General features: G+C 32.0%; 2 protein-coding genes across 5 annotated transcripts; both read right to left on the reverse strand.

Annotated features, from left to right (window-relative positions):
* Positions 1-3,363: 3,363 nt before the first annotated feature.
* On the reverse strand, positions 3,364-21,587 carry LOC105330373 (degenerin-like protein del-10). Of its 2 annotated transcripts, none has more exons than XM_034443574.2 (11): positions 20,495-21,587; positions 18,851-19,067; positions 13,437-13,604; positions 12,440-12,604; positions 10,120-10,235; positions 7,467-7,648; positions 6,826-6,979; positions 6,343-6,399; positions 4,627-6,148; positions 4,345-4,436; positions 3,364-3,655 (listed from the first exon to the last, which is right to left on the reverse strand). In XM_034443574.2, the coding sequence occupies exons 2-11, from the start codon at positions 19,054-19,056 to the stop codon at positions 3,519-3,521; spliced, it is 2,799 nt and encodes a 932-aa protein (XP_034299465.2). In that variant the 5' UTR covers positions 19,057-19,067; positions 20,495-21,587; the 3' UTR covers positions 3,364-3,518. The 2 variants fall into 2 exon arrangements, with proteins under 2 accessions (XP_034299465.2, XP_065931775.1); XM_066075703.1 differs by lacking the exon at positions 20,495-21,587 and adding an exon at positions 19,200-19,295.
* A 129-nt stretch (positions 21,588-21,716) lies between these two features.
* On the reverse strand, positions 21,717-24,889 carry LOC105330292 (neuronal acetylcholine receptor subunit non-alpha-2). Of its 3 annotated transcripts, none has more exons than XM_066075704.1 (6): positions 24,629-24,889; positions 24,349-24,393; positions 24,140-24,249; positions 23,422-23,743; positions 22,878-23,100; positions 21,717-22,585 (listed from the first exon to the last, which is right to left on the reverse strand). In XM_066075704.1, exons 1-6 carry the CDS (start codon positions 24,827-24,829, stop codon positions 21,753-21,755), a joined length of 1,734 nt encoding a protein of 577 aa, XP_065931776.1. In that variant the 5' UTR covers positions 24,830-24,889; the 3' UTR covers positions 21,717-21,752. The 3 variants fall into 3 exon arrangements, with proteins under 3 accessions (XP_065931776.1, XP_011430208.3, XP_065931778.1); XM_011431906.4 differs by having other exon boundaries at positions 21,717-22,645; positions 24,629-24,887; XM_066075706.1 differs by having other exon boundaries at positions 21,717-22,645; positions 24,621-24,743.
* Positions 24,890-25,839: the final 950 nt, after the last annotated feature.

The raw sequence follows: 25,839 nt of genomic DNA on the forward strand, positions 1-25,839 counted from the left end.
AATTGCCAAGAATATCCTCATATCTAGTGTAATGTGGCCTAGTAAGATCTGGAGGATAGTTGAAATTTTGTCAAACCGCCTGATTTTCATAACAATTTCAAATATTTTAGCTTTGTTTTCTTCACATTTTCTTTTGACATTTTATTTCGGTGAAGATTAGCCCCACAACCAATTTGCCAAGTCTTTTTTTTTTTATAACCCCATGGATAACAATAGAATCCTTCTAACAAGCCTTCGATATCAACTTTTATGACAAGACTTTGTTAATATATTTCTGCGTTATTCTGGGCTTTATAATTTGACAATTTGTCAGATCAATTAAGTTGCTAGTACATTAATGTCTTAGTTTTTAAAGTTGTTGATCTCGAGAAGAATATCTTTAAAGAAGGTAAATTTTGCACCTTTCTAGTACCCACCTACTGTTTAGGAGAGCTAAACACAAAAACAGTATACTGAGGTAAGCACATATCCCGGTCATCTGTGTTTTATGCGAGTTAGATCTTGTCTGGCGTATCATTGAGGAACTATTCATTTATTTTACATTATCATAAAATGAAAAAGAGGAAGATGTTTTACACACAGAAAGAAAAATTTAATCACCAAAATGAAAACTTTTACATATTGAGCTTCTTTCTGTTTGAAAGATTTATGTTAGTTTAATCCATTAGCGTTGAGGTTAGGCAAGGGAGACAGTAAAAATGTATAGTTTATTGTAGAAATACATTATTAAAATATTTCAAAATTAATGTTGATCTAAGGAACAGAAACGCTGGATCTTTTTTTCTAACATTGAGTCAGAAAGGAGTCCACAAATTTTAAGATATTTTTAAATTCAGATTATATAGAACTAAATCGATATATCAATATATTAAGAAATTTAACCCCAAAAAGCACTTTTGAAGTTTTTGTTAATTATATTCTTGATTAAATTCAGTCCAATTTATTGATACTAATTTATCAAAAATTAATTAGCCATTAATACATTCTTCTGGGTTTTTTTCCCAAAGAAAATGAATTTTGCAATAAATGATTGTCTATTTAGACGGCTTTTTATTTGGGTAACCGCATTTCGCAATAATTGATTGGTTATACGTCACCAGTCCTATGAGAAAAAATAAAAGTATTGACGACCTAAATAAGCAGGATTTTCTTCATTACGAACATGATTCGGTTTTTGGAAATGATATTGATGAACGAGAATTAACGATATCGTCACTTTCACAATCATGTAACGCACATGGGATTCGAAGTCAGTATCAACACTGTCAATAACGTGAGTATAAATCAGCAAAATCACTATTGCTTAAATGTTGAAAATGGAAATCTGCCAAAATATAATCGAAAATTTCTATGAAATAAATAAATAAATCGAAATCTAAAGAACACGGAAATAGAGTAATTTCCACATGCCGGTGTAGAGAAGAATAATGACCCCCGTAGAATAATGACCAGGGGTCATTTCTCGACGTAGAATAATAACAACAACAACAACAACCCCCCCCCCCCCCCCAGCTGTAGAATAATGTGAGTTTTTTAAAAGAATAATAACCCAGGGGTCATGTTTCTTCATGTTAAACTCCCGATTTGGATATTTGTGCCCGCATCCTGCACCTGGTTGCACAACATCATTTAGGAATGATGCGCAGTGCTACAAAAGTCACAGAGTTCACTCTAGATCTGTTAGTCATTATTACCACAAATCATTGCACAATATCAAGGTTTATATAACTATCATAGTAACCAATTTGTAATACTAACACTTCAGGTCAAATCATGGCTATCCGGTAACAATTGTTGCAGAGAGTTGCAATAAAAGTGTTTTCTGAATTCTAAGTAAAACAAAAATGTGTTTTCTGCATAAAATGTTTATTACATAATGTAAAATTCCATGTAAATCAATCAAAATTGATGTATAGATATGCAAAAAAAGAGTTCTCTAAATTTTGAGGAAAACACAGTATGTTTTTCTATATAAAATATTCATTTATAATGTACCATTCTATGTTGATCAATCAAAATTGATGCAGGAAATTGCAGTAAAAAAATTCCCTAGACTTTATGTAAAACGAAAATGTGTTTTCTTTATGAAAAATTAATTTAAATTGTACCAGTCCTTGTAAATCAATCAAAATAGTCACATATGATGCAGATGACTGTAATAAAAAAAATTCTCGGAATTTTAAGTAATAAAAAACATAACTATAAATAACAAATAACAATAAATGATTGTTTTAACCTTGTTTAGCTTAATGTGATATATTAAAAAAAGACCCCATTGCTTATCTGAGTATGCAGCAAATTTACTTCTCACCTGGTGTATTGGGGTATGCCCGAAAGAATATGAATTATATATATATATATATATATATATATATATATATATATATATATATATATATATATATATATATATATATATATATTGATGATGGAGATCAATGTATAACATATTTCAGTTGGCTTATTGCATGTGTTTGTACACAAACATTATATAAAAAAAGGATACGTTAGTTATGTTTATCAAAAACAATATGATCTTTTAGAAGATCAGTGCGAGATTAATATACCCACATCCAAATGCTTATTTTTAAGTTTATAATAATTTAATGTTCGTTTAAATGTATAATATTCTTATATTGAAGTGATTTATTTGATTAGAATATAAAAAGAGGGTTACTGTTGAAACACATAGATTCCTTAACATACAAATGGAGAAATTATTGTTAGGCCAGCTCGTTGTTTTTTTTCAATATCACTGCATGTACTTATACATAGCATGTTTCTTTTTCCGATCTTAAACGTTGCTGAATTTCATGTTTTGGAAGGAAAATGAGGGGTAGGGGACCTTCTTCCTTTTTAAACCGCTAGGCAAAGATGAGTCTCGATGCAGAAAAACAAACATTTAGTTCATGATTGCATAATAGAGTGCAAAACTCAGATGTACACTCTATCAAAGATACTATTTTCGGGCCCAGCTCATTTCTCTTTCGATGCCAAATGGGTTAGTTTTGGAAATTTCATCTAGAGCGTTACAATTTTTGACCAAAATTATATAAGGAATAATGTAATCCAGTTTTTATTTGAACGCGAAAAATGTTCGCAAGGTTCGCGAGTGCCTCGTTATCACGAATATTTCTCGCCTCGAACTAGTCTTTAAATGTCTATTATTTTCTTGAAAATTCACATTGAATCAGATGATGTACGGTCCATTATTCACGCCTTTTAAAAATTAAAAATCTTTACGACTGTATTTATTTACCGTCATGTAGGTAGTGGACAGTTTTGCAGGCTACAGTGTAGCTTGACAAAAATTGAAACCATTAAAGACAACATTCTATATAATATTAAAAAATAATACTGAAAAGAGTATTCAATTCAATATTTATTCCATTATATCATATTCAAATCTTAGTTACAGTGCATTTATTTAAAAAAAAAAGGTTTTGGTTTACCGTCATGCAATAAAGATCGTTATATCAATTTTTATTTATGTGCAATAATTGACGCTATTTTCACTTTCAAAGATAAATCTTCTTTACTTGGTCTTCTTTGGGGGTTTTCGCAAACGTTAAATGAGTAAAGATAAAATCCACAATTTCTACAACAGACAAAAAACTAGCTCCCAAGAAAAGACCCATTGTTCCTCCAATGTCACCTGTAAAAATAATTTTCAAAAATATTAATTCTATTGCGCTTAAATTTTCTTTAATGAAATAGGAGTGTCAGTTTTCAAAATCTTTATTTTCTAAACAAATTGATCAAAATTTTAATCAATTATTTTTTTTCTGAAAATAGCTTTATAGTGGTTCTGATGGAACAAAATTACATTCGTCCGGTAGCAATTCCATGAAAAGTGCTATTTCAGGATTGAATGGTAACCCTTACCCACGAATGTCCATTCCCACGAACCTATACACAATCATTTGTTTAATATTTAAATATATAAAATTATTCCGGTTTCACTACCATTGAAAATACGTCTCGGAATGTTCAATAATATTTGAAATGAAATTGAAAATACTTCCCCACGAACCAAGAAAAATTTGGCTACTACCTACGAACGTTGACCTCCCACGACTAAAATTGATTCCACAGTATTTCATGAATGAATAGTATTTTCGTCTACGTTATGTTTTTGTTGCATAAAGGAATACGAGGGAAAATGTTTGTTGTCTGTGTTGGTCAAATCATTTAACCAAGGTAACTATCGATGAGGATTAGATTCCTTTGGGCTCACCAAAGGTATCTTACCAGTGTTCAGAAGCAACAACTAATAATACAGAAAACAACAGTGTCGCTATAAATGCTATAACATGTACCGATTTCTACATAAAATCCACTTACACCAGAGGGAAAACATTTCATATGCTTTTTGTTGGTGGATTTCTTCATAGCTCATTTGACGGTAGAAAATGTCAACATTCAAAAAATTATCCCTGCAAATAAACAAATCTAATTGATATAAAAAGTTGTTTTTTTTATTTTAGATTACATGTAGTTGTACTTTCATAAAATTGTGAGTATTATGTTGTGCGATTTCATGCTGATATAAGGAACTGGATTTGACATTACAAGTACATTTATATTGTACTAGTCGTAACGTAGATTGTATAGCTCGTGACTTACTTTATAAAACTGCTGTCGATTTTCAGGGACTCTTTATATTCTGTCATTCCTTGCACTATGTCATTATAAGTTGATAAGATATTCGAATCAGTTCCATTTATAAAATCAGAAAAGTGCATTAACTCGGCTACAAAAGTAAAGTTTTCTCCTAAATTTTGTCCAATTTCTGAGATATTGCCTAAATAATGCGTCTTCCCGGTGAAATTATAATATTCCCATGAGTCTTCATCATTAACGATAACTTTTAAAATTTCGAAAGCGTCTTTGGCCAACTGCTGTATCCAGTCAGATACCGAAGATTCCTTGGAACGGACGTGCTGGAAAAACTGATCGAAGCTTGTAGTTAAGTGTCGAAAGTTAGTTGAGGTGAAAATGTCCGATACATTTGCTTTCGTAACAGTATCATTCAGGTATCCTTCGATGGCATCATGGATGTCTTCCATCTCGACAAATGTACTCTTTTCAAACACCTCTATTTCGGATTTTAAGGAGGCTAAACTTATGTCGAGATTCTCATAAACTGTTTTTAATTCGTTCCACAGTATGTCAAAATTTTTTAGCCTTTCTTCGATTTGTTTCAGTGGCCAGTCTATTGTTTCGAAGTAGAATACGCTTCTAGCAAACACCCAGTTCCGCATTAGGAAACGGAAAGTCTCGCGACATTCTGTCATGTTTCCTTCGTCTAGGGTTTTGTTGTAAAAAGCCTCGTCGACCACAGATTGGCAAAAATTGAGAATGTTAATTGTCCGGTTAAGGTACGTGCCGAAACGTTTTCCATACTTTTTAGCGTAAGAATTATGAACTCTCGATTCCTTAATAAGCGGCTTCGGAGCCGCAGGTATGTTATGTGATCTTGGAGTACTAAAAAACTTGTAATTGAAAATCTGTATACCAGTGTCGTATGCTTCTATTAATGTTGTGAAATTCACCAAAGCAGTTTCTACTATCTTTCGTCTACTACTAAGTAAGTCTAAGGTATCATCAAAAAGAACCTGTCTTGACGAAGCGTCGACGATGTTGCCATTGGCAAGTCTGCGGATTCTACTCTCTATTTTCATTATGTATTCAGCATAGCCCAAAGCCACAATATGAAATGTGCGCTCCTCATATGCATCTCTTGGACGCATAAAATTTTTCTCCATGATGTACGCTTGATATCTGTACAGGTATTCTTTCCAGTTGTAATGCTCCTCGATATCTTGGTACCTATCGTTTACAGCCACTATTGCACTACTGACGGTCTCTTTCAAATTGACTGTAACTTTTTCTCTTAATTCGTTCATATTACGTTTCAAACGATCATTCAATTTCTGAATTTTTGAAAACTTGTTGAGCTCGTATCGAGACGTGACTTCTGAAGCTCTCAACAACTTTTCAGTTAAATTGTTCTTATCATCTTCACCTAATAGTTTGTTTAGTGTGTACGCCGATGTACTTGCATACGAAATGTCTGTTTCGTAGAGCCTGAAATAACACGGTACAGGGCAATCGCAGAGATCGGCTGATTCGGCTGGAAAGGATTCTGCGAAAAAATGTATCCTTTTTAAAACATGATAATATGATAACTCATTGAATCATAAAATTACCGTGCTGTTGGTTAAAACTAGTGAACCTCAATTCAAGTTTTGACACTTCAAATTGACATAACAAGGACGTATATAAATGATAAATTAGAATGTTCAAATGTTTCAAAGCAATACAAAAATAGTATCTTACCGAGTACATTTTGAAGGCAGCCATAAAATGCGTCTAACGTACAGATGGGAGGATATCCTGAAAATAGAAACAATAATGGACCATGTTGCTTGCCTAAAAAACAAAGTCTTGGCATTTTATAATCCATGAAGATTATTTAAAAAACAGTAAATCTTAATCATCTCTAAAACAAGATAAATATGCTTCTTTTAGACAAACTTTGATTTGGACGTTTGTTTTGGACGTATTCTAAATTTAAATCTCTTATTTGTAATCTAAGCTATATGTAATATGGCGTTATCAGACATTCGTAGAAGTGGAAAAGTAATTGTCGGACAAAATGATAAGAAATTCATACATGTACATGTATATGAGGGAAAACGGGCGAGTATATTTGCGTTTGCAAAAACAATATATCATTATAATGGTTCTTACAACTTTTCAAAGGTTTAAATCCGATTTTCGAAAGAAACAAAAAACGCTGCTGGGTAAAGAAATACAGACCATTTTTTTGAGGCATGAATAAAGATCGACAGCCACAGATTTGCCCCGCCCTCCTGGTTAGACAGTCTAGCTGACAGGCCTCGGTCGTGTACACGTCCGAGTACTCCAAGGTCTTGTCCAGACAGCTTCCGTGGGGTAGGGGGAGGTTTGTTACCTGTCGGGGAGAAACGAACCTTTAATGATGAATCAAACTGTTGCTATTGTTAAATGTCGAAGAAGTTGTGAAAGTGTAGAAGAGAGTTAGTATTATGTCGAATGCTTAGAATTGAATGCTTAAGGTTTCCAACAGATTTAAATTCTGACTAGCGATCAGAATTTTCTTCTTCTTATGAATTTAATAAAACAATTCTTGATCACAAATGGTTCAATTGTCAAATAAATTTCCTGTTCAAAATTAGTATTTTATCCACTCTAATATGGATCGACTTTATTAAAACAGAAATCTGGGACTTAATTGCATTTGGTTATCATAAGGTACCAAGAAAAGACAAAATATTTCCCATAAAAAACCCACGTACCCACAGGTTCAAGGACATTATGATTCAGATACGATACTCGGCATAAAATAAGTAACTCGTCATTCTGTTAGGACTTTTCAAAACCAAATAATGTATTGGCATAAATTACATCTGTAAAGTTACCTCTACTATCTTGACGCCCACAAACACATGGGCGCCCGGGGGAATAGCTTGCCCGAGGGCGTGGACGCGAGGGATTTCGTCTCTGTCGTGGAGCAGCATCTTGATTCCGGCGGCATCATGGGGGCCAGGCATGTATTCATACTGTTCAATGTTCAACGTCAAACGCAATCCATTTTCAACACCTTTGAATTTGAAATTAAAGTGTTAAGGATTCTAACCGTATCACCAGGTGGAAATATCTTCGACTTATCCTTATATCCTTTATATAAGTTCAAGTTCAAGTTCAGTTTATTCGCTCAAACCAAATAATTTGGTACAAGAGGAACATATATATAATACATACAAATACAAATCGTCAGAGGTACAGACAAACAGGTACATTTTCATACAGGGAAAAAATATAAATAAAAAAAAGAACAGACTATAGAATCACTACTTATGTTAGATTTTAGTATAAAGGATCATAATAGGAAAACAACTAAGAGGAGCAGACAGCATCAAAAATTTTTGAAATAAATACACATAATTTTCTTAGCGATTTACAATTGCAATTAGTCATGAGTTCAGAAAACTTAAAAAAAATTGGTCTTTTCCAATATTTTGTGTTTATGTATTTTTTCCTTATTTCTTCTAGTGCCGAACATTCTAAAATATAATGAAATTCATCACCAATGAGACCTTTATTACACAAAAGACATAACCTCTCATTAAAAGGAATGTTATACCATCTGCCTGTCTCTACAGGAAAACGATGGTTTGATGTACGAAATTTAATGAATTTTTTTCTTAGTTTTACAGGTAAAATATCCAGATACTTCTCAAAGCCAAAATATGGTTTTAAAATTTTATACACTTGACCTCTGGAAGAACAATTAATATCATTTGACCATATTTGCATAAATTGGTCTTTTAATCTTTGGTTTACAGTAGCAGATAACCATTCTATATTGACAAAATTATGGTTCTGCCAGACATATTGTAGCCCGCACATGTTCAAAATTCTTTGAATACAATCAATCCATGGGCTTTTACAATCGCTATTAAAATGTTGTGAAAATAAATATCTGTACACTGTATATACAATTTTGTTCTCAGGGCTTATTAGCAATTTCCCCCAATATGTAATTATTCTTGTATAAACATTAATATACAACGGGTAGCCCCCTGTTTCTCCATATATCATAAAATTCGGTGTTGTGCTTTCAAAAATTTCAGATGTACACGTTCAATAATATCTAGTTTTTCAAAGCCCCAAATTTCGCAGCCGTACAATAAAACTGGTAAAACAACCTTATCAAACAAATCAAATTGACAATTTACTGGTAAATTAAAATTTCTAATTTTTCTTATAACACCATACATAGCCTTTTGAGCCTGTTCACACAAATGCTTTTTTGCCTTTATAAATGAACCAGTTCTTGACAGAACGATACCCAGGTATTTGAATTCTTTAACATTTTCAATAACTTCTCCTTTATAATAAAAAAGCTTTTTCGATGTTGGACCTTTGGAGAAAACCATTATTTTTGTTTTATTAACATTGACATTAAGTTTCCATTGAGTACAATAACTATAACATTCGTTGAGGGCGTTTTGAAGGTCTTCTGTCGATTCCGCCATTATGACGGTATCGTCAGCGTAAAATAAAATAAGTAGTTTCAAATGTAATAATAACTCGTTTTCGATTTCATTACTAATGCTTTGTAAACCAACAATATTTTTTTCCAAAAGAAAGTTTTCTAAGTCATTAATGTACAAAGAAAATAAGAAAGGGGAAAGGTTTTCTTCTTGTCTAACACCTACATTACATTCAAAAAAATTAGAAGCAATACCATTTAATTTTACTAGTGACTTTATACCCATGTACATGTTTTTAATAATATATCTAAAGCATTTCCCGTTAATTCCATTCAAAATAAGCTTACTCCACAGGCCGGTCCTCCATACAGTATCAAACGCCTGTTTAAAATCGATAAAAGCACAAAATAATTTCTTTTTTCTTTTCATGAAAATATCACAGAGAAATTGTAATGTCAAAATATGATCTAAAGTTGAGTAGTTTTTTCTAAACCCAGCTTGGTTTTCATAAATAAGATTTGTCTCAGTGGCGTATGCTTCCAGACGATTGGCCAAAATACTAGTGAAAAGTTTACCTAGACAACTTAAAAGAGATATCGGTAAAGGTAACTGTATTACATAAAATTACATTGACCACAACTTGAATATTAAATCAAAGCAAATTGTTTTGACGAAAGGGTTTTATTAGATAATAATCATAAAATGTCCAAAATTATATTCTTAGAAAAAATGTAACAAAAGAACTGTGTGAAGTTTATAAGAAGAATGTGAACATAATACGAAAATGATCAAGGGAAATTAAAGATCAAAGAGTATTGATACCGAGGGGTTTTTTTTCAATCTAAAATGAGGTCTTTTCATGCGTTTCTGTGAAGAGATCAAATACATCAATTAAAAGCAATAACATAATTGCAATATAATGAAATGATATTGCCAATGATAATTATCAGTTGGTTGTGCATTTAATTCATTGAGTCTAAGAGTAAAGCGTATTAAGAGTCCAGCTCTAGACAATGACTGTTTGCAAAGCAGTGCTGCTAGCTATAAATTACAATGTATTTAATAAACATATTACCCGGAGATGTGACGAATCCATCCAGGCCCGTATTTTTGAAGGTATAACAGACTCCGTGGTCTGTCACCAGCTCGTGTATATCGGAGTCTGCTACAGGGTGGCCTTTCCACACACTTCTGTAATTTTAATATACAATTTCGTTAATTCAAAATTTTAAATACATAGACTGAAAACAAATGAAATATTGAACTGATGTCAAACACTCAACTCGAGCATATGAATGAATATATAGTTTTCCTCACATCGTAAACTTTGTTATTTTTAAATCTAAGTGACTACTGTATACAGGGAAATATTCGCCCCCGTTTTAATTTTGCCCCTTTCGCCCTCGTTGTCAGCGACTGGGCGAATTCCAATGTCTCAAATCATCTCATAGTAACACAAACGTGTCTGAGCGAATTCAAGACGGGCAAAACTGTTTACAAGTGTAGAAGGGCAAAAAATACACGGGGCGAAAATAGCCCGGCATATAGTATCTTAAAAAATTATTCGCTTTTGTTCATGTACCGATGTTATATATTAAAGAATTGAAACTGCTATGTTGAATTATGCCAACTGTACTATAATAAAAATTGCTTTTCGTATTTAGAAAAAAATATCGATGCATGATTCGAGAGACTGCTAGAGGTAAAACTAAATTCTTAGCAAAGAAGAGACAACTTCATTGTTAAATCCATTAAATTAGCCCTTTCACAAAAATCATGATTACATTTTCTTTTCAATAAAACGAAAGTAAAAAAAGGTTATCTTTAAAGTTGTCAACTTTTCATTTCCATCTTTCAAATGATCTAGATAAGTCAATAGACCCCCTTCATACTACCGATGCACTCATGCATTTATTGCTTGATGTGACCAGATAACATCATTTTATTGTGCGCAACATCTGTACATGAGTAAAATAGAAACTTTACACCTAAACAACTATTAAAAAACAATTTGGTTTCAACAAGATAGGCAGGCATATTACTTGTAACTCAATTTTCAAAAATACACCATTGTAGATATCTTGGTATATTTTTTAGTGCATTGTGCATTTTCTCCTTAGCTTAAAATAAGTGTCACGTGTACCGAAAAAATTTAAAGCTCAATTATTTCGAACTACATTTTTATCAATAAATCGAATTTAAGACATACCTAAATGGTTTTTTTTATTTCAAACAGTATACCATTTATATTGTATGGAAATAAAGTTTTGGTACTTGATTGCAATTTTTGTAAATTCAAAGGAGTGGTGGTGATTTTCTTGGAACAGATATAGTCATACCGTATGTGTTAAGCTTTCTGAATATCTGCGTTCTTGATGTGTATGAAAAATCTGCAATTTTCACAATTTGCTGATCAGTCAGAACTTGGCAGTTTCACATTGCAGTTTGATAAAGTTAAAAGCACCTTTAAGTATTATCAATTATATATTTTTTTCTTTAAATTGCAATACCATAAGTAGCTGTACTATGTAGATATGTAGTCTAACGGGTCAAGTATAGTTGACGATTTCTCTACTCGAGCTTCATAGATCTACAGCTCTAACATAAGAAGTTTTATTGGCATACTAGTATGTATAAGTGATATAAGTCTTATTGAGTCATTCATAATCTTTACCAAACAGGGATATATATATATATATATATATATATATATATATATATATATATATATATATATATATATATATATATATATATATATAGTATTTTCCAAAAAATTTATCTAACTCATCATAACACATAAGGATTTACATATATTTTGTATTGCTTTTCCGGTTTCTTTATTCGCAAACAAACTGTATTTTACACTATTCGGTATCAAATATCTTGTCTTTGTCGTCGATAATGAAAGTGTTTTGCGCCTTATCTGAAGGTGAGATTGATGACCATAATCGACAAAACTCGTAATTAGTGGCTCTTCTCTTTAATAAATAATGTGTGGAATGTAAACACATTTCGAAAATGAGAATCTTCAGGACACAAGGTTCAGTAAACAAGGTTTACCGGCAGTTGACCTTAACTGTTTGTTTGTAATTCAGAGATAAGAATCATGCTTTTAACAACAACCATTTATTCAATAATAATGTTTCAAATTTTTCAATAAAGACTTTATTCTATCAATAAAGTTATTGACTGAGAATTGTACGTACTAGTATATATAACCACAAAGTCATACACATATTAATATTTCTGAATTAGGCTGAAATACAAATGTGAAGCACCTTAAGGTCTGTGTATACGCAATTGAACTCATGTGAAAATGAATGTCACTGGGACTCTTATTTTATAAAATTTTCTTTTATGCGATCTAGAATATAAGTCTGTTTCCTACCAACCTGAAAATAAAGTCTTCCTTTCTGTGTGCAGATTCTAAATACAGATCAGCGAGAGAGATGTTCTCAGCTGAAAATTCACGGAGTCGGTCCTGGTTAAAGGTTTCAGGCTCCGTATACATTTCTTCAATAAGTCTGTATCTACTTAAGGTAGCAGACAATGTTGCTCTGAAATAAAAACGTATGTAAGATACAGAACAATGTGGTGAAAAAAACGAGAGGCGCATGACTCACAACACTCTACTAGTATGCAATTTCGGCTCAATAAGCTACAAGCAACTCGTTGACTTACATGCATTTCACTTGCAAGACAAAAACATTTAACTGTACAAAATTGGAACATTATTTCTCTCATTAATTTCATTCATATATTATCATTGTTAATCTTTGAAGATGTACATGCCATTTTTCACATTTCTTTAAGCTGGAAAAGGAGAGGAGAGGATTGCATTGTTTATATTAATGTTTTGAATATGATTACCATTTGCAAAAATCATGAAACATATTTGAATTCATACTACATTCTTTTCTTCAATATTCATCTAAAACATTATTGCCTTAATTTATACTTATTATCAATTTTTTAAAAATTAATTCGGTCCCCGGTTGATAATTGTTATATAGATGTATCGTAAAAAGGAGTTGAAAATGAAAAGAGCAAACAGGCGAACGGACAGCCAACCACCTTCCACATGTGATCAAAAAAACGCACATGAACATTAAGTTCGATGTAGCTTAGGACTTGTGGTTAAAAAGAACAAAGGAAATCAATTATTTCTTAGATATAAAGGAATTCTCAGATAGTAGTTGTAATGGATACATTGAATACATTAAAATACTTAAGATGGATTTTTCCTGTGGTCGTAAATATTCAATTTTTAATGCCCTGAAAAGTGTTGCAGTTTGTTTAACCAAAAAGATTTATCTATGAAGTCATCAGCTTATGCATCACAGGATTCGCCTTAGCTTTCCAAATATCGCTAATGTATCATTTGCTTACTTGAATGCATTTTGGTTGCAAATTGTGACAGCCGGAAACTGTAGTGTCGTGTTATAGTTGACTTTTACATTAACTGTGACTGGGTAGGAATAAAAGTGTGTGACACGGTCCACTATCTGATACACAAGAACAGCGAGGCATGCCGTCAGCAAACAGAGCCATATCAGTCTACAACAGTGACAACAATTGAATGATCAGTGCAATAAATTTCAGTAGGAGGAAAGAGTAGAAAAATAATGCAATTTTAAAGGGTAGTGGGTGGACGGACAGACAGACTACCTATTTCTATCTCATCTATTTTTTAGACTGCGACTATTTAAAATCTTGGGAACATTAAAAACCTTTTTTCATGAAACTAACGGCGAGAAAGGTTAGTTGGAGTGAACATATAAAAGCCTGGTTGGAGTAGCTAGAGAAGTATCCCTGACTCGCACCAATTATTATGGCTTTAATCTCGGTCCAGTTCAGTTCATTTATTCGCTCAAAACCATTTCAAACATATGGTACATGAGGACAAAAATAACATTATAATACACATATACATTGGTCAGCGGTAAACATATATAAATATAAGGGTTATAGAGTTAGGAAAAGTTATACAAAATGAACCTCATGGAGGACAGACTACCTCGTATATCTTTGTTATAAATATACACAATTTTCTCAACAATTTCATGTTACATGTTGTCATAAGATACGAAAATTTTAGCACATTTGGTCTAGCCGAAAAATTTTTGTCTATAAACTTGTTCTGGACTTGTGATATTGGAACACATTCTAAAATATAATGAAATTCATCGGCTATACGTTTTGTTTTACAGAGAGGACAAAATCTTTCATTTAATGGGATACCCTCCCATCTTCCCAGTTCAACTAGTAAATGATGATTTGAAGTACGAAATTTACCGAGAATTTTTCTGAATTTCATGGGTAAAATATCTAAATATTTTTCATATCCAAAATTTGTTTTAAAATTTTTATACATAACTCCTTTTGATGAATTATTTATATCAGAATGCCACTTTTGAATAAATTGATCTTGTAATCTCTGTTTAACTGCTGTTGAAACCCATTTTTGGTTAACAATATTTAAAAACTGACTATGTCAAACATTTGATAAACCACATGAGTTAAAAACATGACGAATACAATCAATCCAAGGGTTAGTACTGGTTGTATTTTCAGTCTGATTTAACAAGTACCGGTATAATATATTTGTGATGCTAGTAATAATACTAGAAATTAATTTACACTAGTATGATACCATTCTAGTAAATACAAATACAGATAAAGGAAAACGACCTGTTTCTCCGTAAACCGTACTACTTTTTAAACATAAAATGTGCTTTAAAAACTTTAAGTGAACACGTTCAATACTATCAAGTTTTTCAAAACCCCATACTTCGCAACCATATAGCAATACAGGTACAACCATTTTATCAAAAAGTTCTAACTGACATGTAACTGGTAGATTAAATTGTCTAATTTTTCTAATGACACCATACATTGCCATTTGTGCTTGGTCACATATAAATGTTTTTTGGCTTTTAAAAAAGAGCCAGCTCTTGAGAATATAATGCCAAGGTACTTGAATTCTTTAACAATTTCTAAAAATCTGTTGTTAAAATAAAAAACTCTTTTACACATTCGTCCTTTGGAAAAAAATTAATACTTTTGTTTCATCTATATTAACATTTAATTTCCACTCTTTACAATAACATTCAAACTCAGTCAGTGCGTTCTGCAAATCATCGCCAGATTCCGCCAAGATAACAGTATCGTCTGCATAAAGAAGTACAAGTAGTTTTATATATATACATAATTCATTTTCTATTGATGTGGTAAAACTTTGCAGACCAGCAATATTTTTTTCAACAAGATAATTTTCTAAATCATTTATGTTCAATGAAAACAAAAATGGTCACAAATTTTCTTCTTGGCGGACTCCCAACATTACAAGAAAAAAAGTCGGATACCGTGCCATTCATCTTCATGAGTGATTTAATACCTTTATACATATTTGTAATATATTTAAAACATTTACCATTGATACCTTAATTTAAGAGCTTGCACCATAAAGAATTTCTCCAAACTGTGTCAAACGCCTGTTTGAAATCTATAAAAGCACAGAACAGTTTTTTCTTACACTTCATCAGCGTATTGGATAAAAATTGTAAAGTAAGAATGTGGTCTTAAGTAGAAAAACCTTTCCTGAAACCCGCTTGGATTATTATGGATCCTAGGGGCCTCAATTACACCAGACAGTTATTATATAATACCGGTATCAAATTCTTCGATCTGCAGACCAATTAACGTTTGAATTGTTAATTGGTTGAAGGGTTTCCAGTGCATACTTGTTTTTGTTTGCATTGTACATAACTACGGCGTATGACAGGGTTTCCTAGATTGGGTAATGGGTTTTATAAAGAGTTTAACATGACTTGCATAGAGCAAATAAATGTTCCCTGGTTAATAATTGGGAGATATTAAGTAACAGGTGCACTTAAAGAAAACTTAATGAATCTGCTCATCAATTAAAGCTGCTTTGTCCGATTTTATATCGAATTTTGTGAACGCTTTAAAACTTTAGTTATGCTAAGTATGTGTATAATAAAAGGCATTGCATTATTTTTCATGATTAATTAAGCCATTATTCAAAGAAAAATGATGCACAAAATTTGTTTTTAAAATCAAAGGACACAAAGGTTACCGCATTGTTTCGCCTCATATTAAATTTTTCCCCAGAAGTCGAGGTGACTATGATTGTATTATGACTTTGACATTGCTATAAATAAATTCAATTCAATTCAATTCATTTATTGACAATTACCATGTCGGCATACAGTCATGAATATGAGTTACATAAAACAAAACATTAAACATAGCATGCAAAAGTTAAACTTTAACTAATAAATCCACACTACACATCTACAATGGACAAAACATTGGGTGAACAAAACTAGGCTTGTCCGAAGACTATTATTGGTATTCATAAAATTGTATAAGTGTTCATTGTTGACTTTCCTTTCTAGCGTTGAAACATTTTTTAGAAAACAACATATCATTCTAGCAGCTGTAATGTTTTTAGGATTGACAGGTTCCTTAATGGGATTGACATTTGTATATTACGTGTTCACATTAAATATATCATTATGATTCAATCTACATTGGTCATATTTTGAACAATACAATACAAAGTGTTTCTCATCTTCAATAAACAATTTGCAAAAATTACACAGACGTTTTTCTCTTGGAATAGGAGGTTTAGAATATCTACCAGTTTCAATAAATAATGAATGAGCACTGATTCTTAGTTTTGTTAGAACAGATCTGTCACATTTTTTTAAAGGTAGTTTTAAGGAAGGAGTCTTTTCTGGTTTTCGACTTGTCAAACGTAAATTTGATTAATTGTTCATTAAATCAAGATGAAAGGAAATTAAAATAGTATATTTTTCTTTCTTTTTTACTATCATACAACTTGGCATAGAAAAATGTAATCAATGTTTAGAATGGAACAAGGACTATATTTTTGGCGTAATATTGGCGTAGGAAAATATCACATGTTGCGCAATTCAGAATTGCTGCAGATTATACATATATAATGAGTCTGTTTTAGCATTTTAAAAACAATAACAATAATGTTGGATTTTTTTTTTACTAATGTGAACTAATAATATGATACTTGGGTTTCAGAATATGTTTTTGAAATATGATTTGCCTATCAAATAACATTTTTTAAGCTTTTTAAAGCGCCCATTCTATACATTGATTTTTGTGAAAAAATCACTAAAATCAGTTTTTCTCTCTTATGAAAAGGTCAATATATTAGCTTTTCTGTCAATTTATATCTTAATATAAAGTCTTCATAATACATAAAAATTAGAAATATTTTATTATTGGAAGCATAAAAAAATAATCAAAATTTCTTCAAAATTTAAGAAAATTAGAGGAAATGCGGGCTAGGCAATATCAACTTTAGTATAAATATTTATTCCAATTTAGTAGTATAAGCTGATAGACACTCTCATGGTCTATGATTTCATTGAAGATTTGAATCTTCAAATCTTAAACAAATGTCTTCAGAACTATAAAGAGCTACACTTATTTTTATCACTCTCTACGTTGAGGAAAAAGGTAGTGACCTTGACCTGACCTTTATCCGAAAACAAAAAGGTCAAATTTAATTAAACTGATAGAATCATTAAGTAATATGATCCGTTTGACTGTGTCAAAATTTCATGCATTTCTTATTATAAGAAGTATGTTTGATAATAAAAAGACTCCTTCCTTAAGTATTGTTGTAGTTCATATTCATTTTGGTTTACAATTTTGCTATAAAAAGACAATTTTCCAGAGTCAGCTTTACATATATTGTTTAGTTGTTCATGTATTTTGTTTTGATAATGTTCTTTTAACTTGTTCTTTAAAATTTTGTGACAGATAATCAAAGAATTGATATTTAATTTTTTTAGCAATGAAGACAGTTTTCTTTGCCAAGATACTCTAGAAGACAATTTGTTGTCTTCTTTGAATGCTGATGTTACTAGGTAATTATTATAGTTAAAGGTCATAATATTTTGGCAAATAAAGAATAAACTGTGTTCATTTTGTACCCTAATATTCATGAAGTTTGCTTTGTTTAAACGATGCATAACATGCGGGTTAAATAAACCCAATCATTCGGTGGACGAAACCAAACGGTTCCCTTTTCTAAACATTCACATGATGCAGTTTGTTTTGTTTTCTGTTTGCCTTTAAAGAAATTAAATTTTAACTTTATATATTTCTAACTTTAATAGGATATTGATTCTGCTGGTGTAAATAGGCGAAAGTCTATAACTTTCTAAGGTACTTGGTTTGTATGGAAAATTATTTGATACTATAATGGTGAGAAAAAAATCGGACCATGCAGCTTTAATTATTAAAAACACAAATTTGAAACAACCTTCATCATTCGTTCATTCACGTTCTATAGTTTACCTTTCATATTGCACGCTTTCCTTGTTCGTTGATGCTTCAGAACTACTAGTATTAGATTTATTTCAGGTCTAAAATTTGAACAACCATGCTTCTTTTATACCCTCCCCCTTTTCGCGATTTAAAAGTGCTTATTATGGTACCTCGCAAACCATATGGGATATAGTGATCTATATATTACTTTCATTTTAATTTACGAATGAAAAAACTAATGCTACGATAGTTTACATAATGTTTCTTCTGAATATTTTTCTCTAAATCATTTTTTGGTATTAATATTTCTTTTGGTAATATTTGTAAACCACTTTCATCTAATTTTAAAAATCAAAACCTTCATTTAAAAAAAAAAAAGTCGATAAACTGGTTAAAATTGGATCGTGTAGAGTTCAGCCCTGTCAGTTCTTATTTATGAAACAAAGTGCATGATAGATACCAACCTTCTTGGTTTGTTGGCCAGCGGGTCAGTCACGAACCGAAGGCCGTGGAACGAAGCACTGTTTCCGTACTCATGTAAGCTGCTCCGAAACCTTTGGTACCTTTGGCTCATTCCTGGTGAATTTGGCGCTGCAACTCTCGTATTTTGGCCATTTGGTGTATAGGATTTTTCGAATGCATCTACACGTCTAATTTTACTGGGCTCCATTATTGTTGCTCCTGGAAAATATCAAAACGAAAAGTTGAATGAAAATCGATACCAGTACGTGATTGCCTAAATTATCGGTATATTAATCAGCATCTTTGTGTCCTTCAGAGAGTTGTATACAACTGACTTTTCAAGAAGAAAACCTTCATAAAAATGATCTTTTAAAATGCTCATGGTTTCTTTGAAGCATCCAAAAAAGTAAAATCAAATTGTAACGAAATTAAGGAAAATCATTGTAGATGTTGAGGAGCGAAGATAACATGCTACATAATTAATGACACCATGATTTAACATTCATTGACAATAAATAGACAAAGGAACGCTCAAGATAGATTGATTCTCATGAGTTCAACCTATTTGAATTAATGCAATAGTCTAATTCATATTAAATGGATGTAGGTTAGCATGACCATATGAACTTTTGAATTGTGATCTTATCAAAGTAACAGCTTGGTATGATACCGCAAATACAACATGGTACCTATCTACATTATTTATGTCTGTAGGAATGATCATCAACCATATATATATATATATATATATATATATATATATATATATATATATATATATATATATATATATATACACACACACACACACACACACACATGTACTAGTATTTATGCAAACATTTTGATCCTGAAAATGGAGTACTAGATAGGAAACGCATGTGTGAATATTTTAAGCTCAACAAAATGAAAGTATCATCATTTACTCAACAACGTACATGTATATCTTTGTTCCAAGAATAATTTATTTCCCTGTATCATTCACTAGCGCAGATGTATTGTGATTGTACCGGAATTATAATAATAATTAAACAACAGCTATAAAGAGACTTTGTATCAAATCAAAAGTTTTCAATTACTTATAACGCGTATATATATATATATATATATATATATATATATATATATATATATATATATATATATATATATATATATATATATATATTGTTGTTTCATTTCTGTTTTTCTCCATTTGGTATTACATTGAAAAAATGTAATTAAACTATTCCATACTTGATTATTCATCTTTCAAAAAATAATGGCAACAATCATACTCGATCGAGGTTTATATACGTATATGAAATATGAATCAATCCATAAAAATTAAGGTTTTAAAATTCCAGTTTGATCAATATGTTGACTTATATCGTATATATAAATATCCAAGAACAATCTTTTGTTTGTAACATTTCGACAATACCAAACTTCCCCAAAGCCAAAATGGCAATGAAAGTAACATTTTTTTTTACATTAAGTAGCCGCCTGTATTTCACACATGGATATTTTTCAGTCCTTTTAAACAGATCTTGATAAACACTTTTCAATATATAACTCTCAGATTCTAATAATTTTCACCAAAATTTAACAATGCGAATTTTTCTCATGGTTCATAATGGCAAGCGGGAACTCACCGGTTTACTTACCTTGACTCAGTGCTTTGGATGCCTCGGGCCATTAGGCACCATGGACAGCCTATTAATAATGCATCGACAAGTCCTGTGATTTCAAGGAAACGCTGTCGTCAGGGAAGATGTACAAGATATCTCTACTTTTATGTTGCTTTAGTATGACTTGGTAGGGTTACCATGGCACGATTCAGCTATATATCGAAATGTCGGCAAAATCTTGTTCAAAATGTTCTTTTACATGCACATCTTTGCTGGCTCTTGGCAGTGCGATGTATCACCAGTGCAACAATCATAAATTCATATAACATACAAAAGTAATACATTGTACGTATTTGTAGAAAAATTGGCTTCAATTAATTTCGGAATTTCAAAAGGCCATTACGATAATGAGATTGAATCTCGGCTGGGTTGGTCATATCATAATAGTTTAATTGCCAAATTACTTCATTATACAGCAAAATTTCATCGCGCATTGTTTTATAATTCTTTCATATTTTGTTATTCATATAAAGAGATAATTATACACGAATTGAGCAAATTTCTAAATCTAGATTGTAGTCAGATTTATTGTGAAAGAATTATCAATGTATTTGTGCTTATGAAATGATTTTAATATCAAAATATTGATGAAAGCTTTTGAAAACTTGCAAATAATAAAATTATATCAATTATTGTATCTTATTGAATAAAAGAGCAATAACTTATTTTTTAAAAGAGTATTACATTTTTGTTTGTATTTTGCCTAAATACAATTTAACCTCATATATTCTTAGGCTTTGCATGTGAATAATGTGATAAACTGATAGCAATATGCCAACACTATGATTGTAGAGACATGTATTTTATACTGCCATCTCCTTTTCCTTACACCTTTTACCCCAACTTACAAAAATTATTTCCGCCGCTAACCTGTAAACTTCATTCTGGGACACCATTAACTTACAAAAACTTAAAGAGGGCCAACTTACAAATAGAATTATTATCAAAGGTTACAAACATTTTCATCACTGACTTACGTGTTCAAACTCTTGCAAATAAATTATTCAACCGCCAGTTTACAATAATTTTCAACGCCAACTTGCATACATTTCTAAGAACATTTTTTGGTGAAATTGTCGCCATGGAATTCAAATAAAAGAATTGTAATTTTTTTTTAATCAATTATAGATCTATCCACATGCATTATTTCAAATGAAATACAATTTGGCAAAATTATCAAATAAACAAAACTACGAACTTGTTCACTGAACCCCTCTCAAAATATGAAATGAATTTAATCATGATTAGAATAAGGCATAATGCAGAAAACAACAATAGTAGATGAAATCATCACTATTAACGTGATCATGAAGAAAAATCTATCAACAATCTTTGATATTCTTTTCCATTCGTTTTCAAAGACAGCGTCCATTTCGTCGTCTTTCCGTTGCTGGCGAAGTTCCTTGTATGTGTCTCCTATAATTGTCATGAGTTCGTCCCTATAGCAACCACTTGGTATCCTATCCATGGCTGCAATGCTTTTTATCAAACGCACAGCCGACCTAGCTACTTCCGGTGAGAGCGCACGCAGCGATAAATGGTCCCCAACTCCGGGTTCAAACCTCGTAGAGTCACAAGTTTTCAAGTAATGTTTGTCTTGAGTTTTAATGTCGTCGTTTGGTCTTTCGTTGTGTACAGAGTGAACAGATTGAGACTTGCTCTCTGATAAATGTATTTGAATGTCTGGAATTCGATGAGGACTTTGTCCACTGTGTTCCAGATGTGAGCAACATGCATTGTCGTCTGGCTCTCCTATTGGTGGTAACAGAGGACTGGTTGGAAGTCGCCTGTTCGAACCCAAACACTGTTTTGAGCTCTTGCTTTCACTTGTTGGATATTCCGTTTCAGATTCGTAATCGAATCGATTTTTATTTGAAACAACGTTTTCTATCTTGTCCAGTTTAGTTTGAACAGTACTAGCTTTGCAATGTTTATTCTCATTTACAGGACATGTGGCGCTAGTTTTGATTCTGCGTACAAAAACGACGCGGGCCATCCAATCCAATACAAGCTTTCTAAGCCAATCAGGAGGAGGTTTGTATTCCATTCGGTGGTGAAGATTTAATACTAAAACAGACACAGCTACTGAAAATGTTGATTCTCCCATGAAGAACAATAAATATATTCCTGAAAGAATTATTGAGTAGGTAAGTATAATATACATAATATGATATGCATTTTTGTGTTGCAAGTTATTAAATTTAAACCCATTTCAAATTATCAATCTGTCATTAATTTCACAACTCGGGAATGCTTTATAAAACAGAGATAAACAATTAGTATATAGAGACTGGTAAATTCATCTGAATTCAATTTTCTTATTCTAATATAGAAGTACAAGAAATCTTAGCGGACTTGCCAATTAATGGGATGGACTTTGATGATGTGGGGACGCTCTCTGCAATCATCAACTGGAACACAGAGAAGGCCAATAAGACGGTCACGCCGAGAGAGACCTTCTCCCCAGAGTCGGGAGGGAGGTGGAAGACGACCAGAACAAGCAGGGACATCATCACACACGGCATCATGATGTTGACCAGGTAGTACAGGACTCGCCTGCGGACGTGGATGGTGACCACTATCTACAGGTTAAAAATACATCATGTAATGTACTGAATAAATTTCAGAACTACCAGGACTAAGTTTGTCTTGCGTACTATGTTAACCAATGAAATTGAAGTTTGTCTTGCTTACAGTGTTATCCAATAAAATTTAATAGTTTAACTGCAAGGAGTTCGAATGGTGTAAAATTGAAATTTCAATGTTATGTCTTTTACAAAAAAATAATATCATAAAATCGGGTTACATCGCTATAACGAGCATAACTCAATTTCAAATCAATGCACGTACAACTATTTTGTACGATATGCATGTAAACTAGCTTCCATACTGCATACATGTACCTCGGGATACACATCGCTTGGATGACTTTCAGAGCTCCACTCCGCTCTGATCAGTTTTGTGTATTCTATCTCCCATTCGCCATTTTCTGTGTAAGTTTCCATATTAATTTTGCTCTGGTTGCTGGTTAAATTGACCTGATCTTTGGTGTACTGCCAGTTTGCGAAAACTATATCGCAAGTTTGGTGGTCAAAAGGGTAAGCATTGATGGACATTTCGCAGGTGGTGCGTAAAGTGCCACCGGGTTCCCAAAGGACCTCGCCAGAATGATGAATACTCACTCTAAAACGGTCCGTAAATTCGCCATCGAAAATGTTTCCAATGCTTCAAACAGAAACAAATTGTTGGTTCGAGGTTTCAATAAAAATATTTGAAAAAAAAATAAAGCATCATTCCTACAGGCATTTTTAAGTCTAAGATTTTGGTCACAAATTATACATACATACACACATACATATGTAGATAAATCTGGAGGAAAATTAAGTCGATATATTTGTCAATATGACAGCTTCGATCTATAGCTTTATGTCACCATGGACATTGATGGACAATACGTTCAATCTAAGTATAACTAATTAAATATTTTGGTTTCATTGCCAAAGTTGTTGAACTTGGTGCCTTTTATTTAGATATATCTACGTATTTTCTTTTAAAAGTGGTGTAAAGTATACCTATAAAAAAAATAGTACATGTATATATGGATACACTGTATAATCTTACCTATTATCAAGTGCTATTTCTGGAAGCCATATTGAGTTGGCTAGAACATTCACCTTCGTCAGGTTGTCATAGTGATCAGGATTCCATGTTAAAAATTCGTCTTTCCAAGTCTAATAAAATCAACACCAGCAAAATTGTAAATGACACCAATGCATTCGGTCAGATAGTCTCAAACTGTTGCTATAAGAGGTTACTTTAAAATACTTTACTATAGAGAGCCATCCTGTTGTGGAGAGAATTTGGTCTCTGAGTTCCTGCAAAACAATGATACACCGGTTTTGGGTTTTGTTTTTGTTTTTTTTTTACACATATTATGCACTCCTATTATATTAACGCAGCTCCCATCGTAAAATGTCACTGTTAACAATAGATATAAAGCAGGAAGTATATACTGAAGCCTAGTTGCTTCTAATTGTTGTATTTAATGCTAACAACGCTTAGTTAAAAATATCTGAAAGAATTTTACATTATTGGTTCTTACAGTCATACCAGTTCATCAAGACGGGTCAGGGTGAATCCAACGGCCACTTGTACGGGTTTTCTGGCGTCAAGACAAGGTCTCGCTTCTCTCTTGTACTCTCTAAAGATGTCATTCAAAAGGCGGGCTTCTCCAGCAAGTTCTGCATTTGTCAAAGAAAGAAACATGCAGGGAACAAATCCAATCATCCACGTCAAGTTTGCAAAAGCCATATCTTACGCTGTGACGTCATAATATTCACGTCAACGTCACTCGTTATCGTGTAGATATGTGAACCCCCGTGACCGTCATAAAATCAGACTTCGTTATACTGCCTCTGTATAAACTATGCTTGACCATATACTTAAAGGGGCATGGTCACGATTTTGGTCAAATTCCATTTTTCTGTTTTCATTATTTACAATGCTTTAGGAATGCATTTCTAATGATCAAATGAAATTTGAGTCAGTCGTTTTAATAAGTTATAATTTCATTTGATCATTAGAAATGCATTCCTAAAGTTATACCAGTAAAAAATCTTTTCAAGCTTATTTGACAATCTACGTACTCATTTTAAGCATAAATAAACAGTTTCTAACATTCAACATATCTATTTCAGGTCTAAAATTGGAATTTTTATTTCAATATTCAAAATGTTTGTTTACATAGCAAAGAATTGTAAGCTCAAATCGTGACCATGCCCCTTTATGTCGAAATTTCAATCATTTGATAAATGATTATATATAATCAAATGAAGCAGAAATTTTAACTATTAACGTAATATAGAGACACACTTTAGTAGAAAAATATTTTTTCAGTGTTAATATAAGACTGTGAACAAATTACCAGCATACTTTAATTAAAACCTGGAGTATTTTCCTCAGAGGTCTTCTCTATAACAAATAATAGACGGAAATCCAGTCGGAAGCGAGACCGACCGTGGTTTTCCGGTTATGAAAAAAAAACCATTCGTTGCAGTTTGGTATGAGCCAACATATGAAGACAATAACTAAATTACTTATTTTTCTTTCGAGTTCTTTCAAAGAAGGTTATATGAAATGATGATCGTAACACCATAAAACTCGGGTTGTGAATACATTGTGTAAGGAAACATTTTTGGTCGCCCAGTTTACAATTTCCCATACATGTATATCCCAGTACTTTGGAGACTTTTAACTCTCAAAATGCTAATGACAACAAAAACAACCATTTTTTTTTCAAAGAAAAATTTCATTGCACTTTC

The sequence above is a fragment of the Magallana gigas genome, chromosome 2 (genome assembly GCF_963853765.1).
Source record: "Magallana gigas chromosome 2, xbMagGiga1.1, whole genome shotgun sequence".
In the NCBI taxonomy this organism is placed as follows: Eukaryota; Metazoa; Mollusca; class Bivalvia; order Ostreida; family Ostreidae; genus Magallana; species Magallana gigas.

What these genes read in the sequence shown, in the direction of transcription:
- LOC105330292 (XM_011431906.4), bottom strand. Translation starts at nt 24,829, where the DNA reads ATGGCTTTTGCAAACTTGACGTGGATGATTGGATTTGTTCCCTGCATG. An exon ending in TGACCCGTCTTGATGAACTG is followed by an intron (nt 24,394 to 24,628) that starts GTATGACTGTAA and finishes ATTGTTTTGCAG; the next exon opens with GAACTCAGAGACCAAATTCT. An exon ending in CAAGCGATGTGTATCCCGAG is followed by an intron (nt 23,101 to 23,421) that starts GTACATGTATGC and finishes TTTAACCTGTAG; the next exon opens with ATAGTGGTCACCATCCACGT.
- LOC105330373 (XM_066075703.1), bottom strand. Translation starts at nt 19,230, where the DNA reads ATGAGCATTTTAAAAGATCATTTTTATGAAG. An exon ending in AAAAGATCATTTTTATGAAG is followed by an intron (nt 19,068 to 19,199) that starts GTTTTCTTCTTG and finishes GATATTTTCCAG; the next exon opens with GAGCAACAATAATGGAGCCC. An exon ending in CTGCCTTCAAAATGTACTCG is followed by an intron (nt 6,149 to 6,342) that starts GTAAGATACTAT and finishes ATTTTTTCGCAG; the next exon opens with AATCCTTTCCAGCCGAATCA.